This window comes from Agelaius tricolor, unplaced genomic scaffold (assembly GCF_023055355.1).
Source record: "Agelaius tricolor isolate 1412-34295 unplaced genomic scaffold, bAgeTri1.0.p SCAF_6, whole genome shotgun sequence".
Classification (NCBI taxonomy): domain Eukaryota; kingdom Metazoa; phylum Chordata; class Aves; order Passeriformes; family Icteridae; genus Agelaius; species Agelaius tricolor.
The window spans coordinates 50,434,618-50,442,543 of record NW_027269266.1 but is presented as its reverse complement, the minus strand read 5'-3'; the positions used below and the strand labels follow the sequence as shown (position 1 = coordinate 50,442,543).

Here is a 7,926-nt window from a genome sequence, read left to right as displayed (position 1 = left end):
AAACCTGATCCTTCACTTGCACTAGTTTTATATTTGTATCATTGACTTCAGTGGAATTAATCCTAATTTACACTGGTATGAGAAAAATTAGATTGCTGAGGTTTCACTATTCCAGACTGTAACCAATGACCTTGTAGAGCTTTTAATTTTCTAGCTAGGGGATGCTGTAAGAGTTGAGAGGTTGTTTGTTGCATAGACAGGAATATGAGATAAAACAAAGCAAAAATAAAGTGCTTCAGACTATCTCATTCCAGGGGTTTTGTCCTCATGGGCCACAGGGGATGGCTTTACATTTCCATTAAGCCACCATATTCTTGGAACTGCATTTCCCAGGCATTTTCTCCAGAGTGCTAAGAGAGCTCACTGTCAGAGTCCAGATGCGCAACATACTCCTGACAGTGATCAGTTCTTGTTTTTAGTCTCTGCCAACATCCCTTTCCTCTCCTCATCCCTTTTATTTTAACACTCAGGGAGAATAACCATGTTTTTAAATCAAGTGGCTTCTCTGCGGAAGAAATTAGTGGTGAGCAATGCAGGAAGCAAGCAAGCAATGATGGGGACATAGAGACATTCAGCCAGACCATCCTTTTTTCCATTTGCAGTTTACTGTGCAGCCTGATAAAGACTCTGGAACAAAAAGCAGCTTGGTATATTACATATTTTCATATAAATTACAGCTGGCTCTTCCACCTCAACGATGGCAGGCAGTAGCTCTTGGCTCTGTCCTTGCCCCTAATGGGAGAAGCACTACCTGCTCTTCCCCTGCTCTGCCTCCAGAGCAGGCTCTCACATTCCCAAGGGAAGACACAAAGTGCATTTATCTGCTCCACACCACTGTTTCTCTAGGGCTTAGAGGCCATCAGTGGTACACATATCACCACTTGGAATCTCTCTCAGTCCCTTTCCACCTTGTGCACCACCACCCTGCTTATGTTCACTGCGCTCTGTTGTGCCATGTGCTCCTCCTCACAGTCCCACCCTGCTCTGTCTCATCCTCTCACAGTTTTCAGATCCTCCTGACAAAATTTTACTTGTTTTCTCTCTCTGATTCTGCCTGGCCAAAGACAGGTTTCTTCATCTGATCTCCCTGTCTCCTATATGTGCAGTTCAGCCCTGTCCTCCTCTCCTGGCAGGTCTGATCACCTGCCCAGAAGATCTTTTTCTTCAGTCTGCTTACAAACTGCAGGCAGGTTGGAAAGTTACTGTTCTAATTTAACAGTGTTTGGTACTCACCATGCTCAGGTCTGAGGCAGTGCACACTACACCTAGATTCAACAACATGTGTTTAGACTTCCAACTATCCACTGAAATCAATAACAGGAGCCCAAATAGGAATTCAAAGCCTAAGTGTTTCATTGGCAATGGGCTTTGGTGCCATAATGATACTCTGAATGAACTTAACCTTCCTTAATCCTTCCAGCAAGCATGTTTGTCATCTCACCACGGACTGCAAACAAAGAGTTTACAAATGATCCATCTTCCAGGAAAAACAGAATCCCCCTCAGCTCCTGAGTTCTCTAACATAAAGCATTAATATCTTTGCTGAGGGGATAAAATTCCATTCTTTATTGAGAAAACTGAACAAAAACACATTTGATCTGATTGACACAGCTATTCTGGTTGAATTGGGTAGTATGTTTAATCAATAAACTTTGCCCTTCAGAATACTAATGCTTATCTTGTAGTTGCTGCTTCTCAAAATACTGTTTGCTATAGAGTTATTTTTTTAATATGATGGACAAATATCCGACTCCATCAAGACAGCCTGAAAGTCACAGTGTGTGACAGTGGGGCTGTTCTTTGGGAGCCCAGGTAGAATAGCTTATAGAGAACCACTCCACCTTCATTTCTCAGCATATCTGTTAAATGTGTTATATTTTCTTTCAAGTGGACATAGACTTCCAGTGTAGTAGTGACTATGGCTACCATAGACTTTTATTTGGAGGTCTCAAAGCATAATCCAGTAAGCAGCCATTCTGTTTCAGTTCAGTGAGGTGTACTTAATGTCATTAGTTATGGAAAAGTGACTTCTACATGCAGTTTTCAGATATTAATGAAGATCAATGGATGTAATAGAATGCTAAAATACGAATCAGGCACATTTTTTTTAATCAGTGCCACGTAGCTCAGTAATAGCCTTCCACACAAAAAATAAGTTGTAGGAGGTATAGACTCTTACATTAGCACTGGAAAGAGGGCTACTACATCTGGATCATCTCTCTAAACCTCCACAGACTCTTACTGAAATATAATTATTGAAGATAGAGGCACTGGTATCAATATGCTACTGAATTTGGAGTAGATTGTTGAAACTTCAAGAAGTCCTGAGTCATATTCCCTTTAAAGTTTCATTTAAAGTCAATCACAATAATTAATTACTGGTGCAAACGACGAAAAAAAAATTAGCCTTTATTCTGGGAAATTGGACTATAATTTAACTATTATTCTGCCAAGAGACTACACCTTTGTGTAAGCTGCTCGATCGTTAGAAAACAATGGTGTTTTGTTTTTTTTTTCTTTAAACACACCCTGGATAAACAAATTGCTTTGAACAAGATACGGAAACTGCAGAAATATAATGCTGTGTTTGTCTTGGCTGGCTATTGCTGCATTCATGAATATTTTTCCTACTTTTTTTTAAAATGAATAATGTTAGTGTAGGTTCTTAAAAGATACCAGTGATGACTTTCAAAGGCTTTAGACATTTACTGAATATTTTATGCACTTTAAAAGGGGTTTCTTTAACTTACTGATAAAGGCTATTGCCATTTACATAATCATAAAAAAACCTCCAGACTAGCAAAATATTTTTGAGGTGATCCTACACTTAAAATAGAGAGTTTGGAAAACAATTAAGGATTGGGCTAATTTTTAACAGAATCTGTGAAGAAGGTAGTGAAATATTTTAAATACAAAATTGTAGAGGTACATAATTATTTGCAGTTCATGCAGGGAAGCAAATGAAAATAATGTATTTGTTTGTTCATAATAAAGTGGTTACCTGCTTCACACACAGCCCTTGTGGAATTGAGTATTTCTCAATAGTATTAGAAACAACACAACTGTTTCAACAGAAACAAGGATTCTGTTCAATATAACCAGTTTATTTTTTACTTATTTAAAAATATTCAAATGTTGAAAAAAATAAGGTCTACAAAAAATACACACATCCATATACACTATGAGTGCTCCCTAGGAATTTTTATACCTGTTACTCAGTTTGAAAAAGAAAAATTGACAAAGGAGTGGCAGTCTCAAAAAATAATGTATGCTCTTACGTTTCAGGAAAGAGAGGTAGCTGAGTAAAAGAAATATGTTAATATTGGCAATATTGCTGGTGAGAGAATTAAGGCAATATTATTGAGGAACACCTAAGATTCCACAGAGAAGCAGCATATTATGAATATTTCAGCTGCACTATAAGCCTCAATCAGGTAAAATAAAGCTTTGTTACTGTTACTGCTCCTGAAATGATTTTATTTCATTTTAAAGTATATATATTTGTTTCTATACAGAGATTCTGGAAGCTTTGGAGTTTTAAGCTTTTTGAACACAGTAACTGAAGAGACACTAGAATCAGGATGTGAAAGAAGGGGCTGGGTTTTTTTAGCTAGGCACCTTGCCTCCCACAAAAGCCTTATCTTGTTTCTCTGTTGTGTCAAGCTGCCTCGCCATCAAGCTGCAGCAGGGTGGAGGGAAAGTGTTCATTTCTTGCCTAGACAAGCTCTAAGGGGCTCTGCTGCAGCTCACACTTCTGTTGAGAAAATGCCACATGCTGAGCCAAGCTCATTTGTATTTGAACTCCACTGAAGCTAATGGGCTTTCCCTGGGGATGAAGATGGCTTCTTGAAGCTAGGTATAAATGAAAGAAGACATTGCTAAGGGGAGCTGAAACAGAACATGAAACTGTTTATTTTGAGGTCAGGAGATGTTTTCCTTTTTCAGCTTACGTTGGCCTGGAAAGAATTTTATAACATGGAACATCCATACCTTTATCTAGGCTGGATAATAAACCATGCACTGGGAAGCACATGCTTCCACACTGGGCAGCTTCCTCTTCCTCCAGCCCACTGCTTCTTCAATCTCACTCTTGCCAATCTGTCTATCGATTAAAAGCTGTTGATTATTTCAGCATTTCTTGCCTTAGCTGATTTTTTTTTTTTTTGAGAAAAAAAAATTCTAACACTTTATTAGTTCTCAAATTAAAGTCAGTAGTTATATGTGTATTAATAATTAACTGAAATGCATTTTAGAGCTTGCTCTTGCCTGGCCACATTTGATAGTGGGCCATCAGCTGAAAATTTTGGCAGGGTCAGCCTTCAAGGGTGGTAGTGTCTTAAGCTGCAAGACTCCAGACTTCTTTCCTAAGTTTTATTTATGCCTTAGTACTTTCTCAGTTCTCCCAGAATTTGTGCTGTCAGGATTTCTGCCTGTCTGTGGGCTGCCAGAGCACCCTTGGAAACACAGCAGTGGCACAGAGCACTTGTGCTCAGCGCTGACATTCAGATTCATTTGATGTCCCTAAACATCTTTATGCTCTTCTGCATCTTCTCTATGAAGAGTCATCGAGTGTCTCCAAAACGCTGTCTCCTAGGTCATGCAACACAGAAATTAGGAATGGGAAGGGAGTTTAGGGTTAGCCACACATCAGGACAGAGCTCTGAAAACCATCCTTTTCAAACTTCTACAAATTGGAGCCTTTTTGAAGTGATGCCTGACTTTGAATAGTTATGTTGAGACAATATAAGCTGATCCCTCTGAAGTGATACCCAGTGTAAAATGTGTCTTTCTCAATATGCCAGATGTAAGAAAGTGTAACTTTTCAACTCAGATTATATAAACACCTGTGTGCATAATTGCCTTATTCAGACTTCACTGTTGGACAAAGCGATGGCCATGACATTTCCTTAGGGACCTTCCAGCAAATTGAACTAGAGACATAAGCATTCCTCTGAAAGTCATCTCAGAGCTTCTGATTGGTTGGCATCCAACAGAGACAAAAATAAGCATCAAAATGAGTGGCCACTTGTGCAGGCTGCCTGTGAGTATGCACTGTCATACAGTGTGCAGGAACCTGTACACAGTTACCCCTTACTTACAGCACATGACCCGGGCCTCAGAGCACGTATGATTAATGGTGCCAGCTGGAAGATACTCGTAAACTCACCCAAAGTTCACTGTATGGAAAAAATAACCAGCTGATGATGTTTTGCTGCAATGGAGATGGCAAGTTTCCTGCTTGAATACTATGATGACAGGGCAGTGGTGAACCAAGGTGTGAGTTGTGAGGATGTGCTAGTAGTTTTTTAATAGGTAACCCACAAAAGGACAGTGGGAGGTATATCTCCTTCAGAAATGCTACTGGGAAAGGTCTGCCATTCAAAGGGAAATGGGGCAGTTCTCCCCCTTATCTCTTTTGATTTTCCCCTGAGGGAGGAGTAGGTTGCTAGCTTACCTACAAAACAAGAGCAAGAGACCTCTAATCCTCCTAAACTCAGAAAAGAGCTGTGCCTTCCTCCAACTGCATACAGTGTCCAGCTCTGGTAAGGGTGCAACGGGCTTGGAAAAGGAGGCTCAAAGTACCAGGACAAGATGGTCATGGTGAAGGAAACACCCAAGGCATAACTACACCAGCCACCTACACCTGGAGAGATCAGTACTGGAGTTGGAGAGTACCTCCACTCCGGTTTAGGATTTGTCATGAGACCTTTACATGTAGATATCCCAGGGCTGTTACCAAGCATGCTAGGAAATGAAGGACCAGACCTCTTCTTGAAATGCCAAAGGTTACCGCATGGGCACACAGCTCATGTTCCCACTCACCAGGCTGGCAGAGGAAGCACCTTATAGAATCACAGAACCACAGAATTATGTGAGTTGGAAAGGACTCAAAGATTATTCTATGGGGAGGGACACCTTCCACCAGACCAGCTTACTCAAAGCCTCGTCCAACCCAGCTTTGAACGCTTCCAGGGCATCCACAACCTCCTGGGCAACCTGGTTCCAGTGTCTCACCAAACTCATCACAAAAAATTTCTTCCATGTCCAATGTAAATTGACTCTCCTTCAGTTTCAAATCATTGCCCATTGGTCTATTGCTACAGGTAAAAAATCCTTCCTTATCTTTCTTATAACCCCCTTTAGATACCAGATGGCTGTTTTAAAGTGTCCCCAGAACCTTCTCTTCTCTGGAGCTCTTCTAGCTGAAGAGCTCCAACTCTTTTAATGTTCGTAGGAGAGATTCTCCAGCCCTCTGGGCATCTCTGTTGCCTCCTCTGGATTCACTCTAGAAGAAAGATGGCTCTTCTGGGGAAGGGGTGTCGTGGTCACAGGCGACCCGCGAACAGGTGCGGGGGCGGTGGCAGGGGGAGATGGGGCAGAGGGCAGGTACGGGGGCAGGGGCGGATGCGGGAGCAAACGCGGGGTCACGGATTCGCCACCACCGCCCCCTCCCGGCCGGGCAGGGCCGCGGAGCAGGGCCGCGGGGCGGGGCCGGGGCGGGCCGCTCCTCTGCCCGCCCTCAGTGGCGGCGGTGGCGGCGGCGTTCGGCCTCTTTGTGCCGCCTGCCCCAGCACCCGGCGGTCTCCGCCTCGCCCCGACCCTGCTTCGCTGTGCTCCGGCCGCCGCCGCTGTCGCTGAGGGGATCGGCGGGTCAGCCCGCCCTCGCCCTGCTGCGGGGCTTCCCCGCCTCCCTCCCCGCCCCGCCGCCGCTCTACCCCGCCTCGTCCCTCTGCCCCCGGTGCGGGCTACTCGCGGCCGCCTCCCCCGGCTGCTGTGAGCCCGCCGTGCGCGCTGCCGCCCGGAGCTCCCCGCCGTCGGGGATGGCGCGGCTGGCAGCGCCCGTGCGCGCCTGAGGCGGAGGGGCGAGCCCGCCGCCGCCGCGGGAGGAGGAGGAACAGGAGGAGGAGGAGGAGGAGAGATGAAGCGCTTCCACCCTGGGGTCGCGCTGCTGCTCTCGCTGCTGTGGGAGGTGAGGTGGGCCGTGAGGGGAGCGCTGCCCTGCCCAGCGGCGCCTGCGGCAGCCCCGGGTTCACCCGCGGGGTTCCGCCCTCGGTCGCGACCTGGAGCTGCGCGGCTGGCGAGGAGAGCTGCAGCCCGCACCGGCCGGGGCCGTGCGCGGGATGTGATTTATTTTGGGGTTAATGTCTTTGCCTATGGGCTCGGCTCCACAGGCGGTGCGCGGTCAGGAGTGCTGGGGAGCTGCGGGGCCGGGCTGGGTGAGACCTGGCGCGGGTGCGGGCGCGGTGCTCACGGGCGTTCGCGGCGGCCGGGCTCGCCGGGGGTCCGGGGTCTCACTGCTGGAGCACAGGAGGATCATCCGCGGTGTGATGGAGCAGAGTAACACGGGACCTGTACCCAGGGACACGAACTGCTGCGAGCTACCCATTCCCAGCAGACTGACAGACTGTCCAGGGGACGCAAAGCCTGTCAGTAAGGGTTAGACGGAAGGCTCATCTCTTATTTTCATTATCCTCTTATTTTCATTTCCTGGGCAAAGTGTCCTTTGCTAGGTAGGTGCGGCGGCATCATTTCACGGGGAGCCGTGGCGGCACCGTGCAGCGTGGTTAAACTTCTGGGAAAACCTGGATAGCGCAGCTTTCGTACTTACAACAACCAAACAAGCAGTGAATTAGGAGCTTTCATTAATTGGAGGGGAGATTTGTGCCGCGCAGTTCTAGAATCATGGAACAGTTTGGATTGGAAGACACCTTAAAGATCGCCTAGTTTAAACCTCCCTCCGGTGGGCTGGGATGACGCTGGATCAGGGGGTTGGGAAAGCAGCTCTTTATTTCAGCGGGCGGATGGGCAGCTGTTTTCTGGGGGCGAGCTGTTCTCGGTCTGTGGTTTACCCTTGGGGCTGGGGACGGGCAGGGGGGCAGCAGTGTCCCCCGGACAGAGCCGTGCGGGCGCGCTGCCATGTGCCGC

At 46.3% G+C, this 7,926-nt stretch overlaps 1 protein-coding gene across 3 annotated transcripts in view; it reads left to right on the top strand.

The window, feature by feature from the left end:
* The first annotated feature begins 6,525 nt into the window (after positions 1–6,525).
* Positions 6,526–7,926, top strand: part of VOPP1 (VOPP1 WW domain binding protein) — a 62,610-nt gene continuing 61,209 nt past the window's right edge. The window contains exon 1 of one of the 3 annotated variants that reach the window (XM_071429771.1): positions 6,526–6,970. In XM_071429771.1, coding sequence (XP_071285872.1) covers positions 6,920–6,970 — 51 coding nt within the window. In that variant the 5' untranslated portion in view covers positions 6,526–6,919. Of the gene's footprint in view, positions 6,971–7,029; positions 7,428–7,926 lie in introns of those variants that run through there. The other 2 variants (XM_071429769.1, XM_071429768.1) reach the window with 2 other exon arrangements.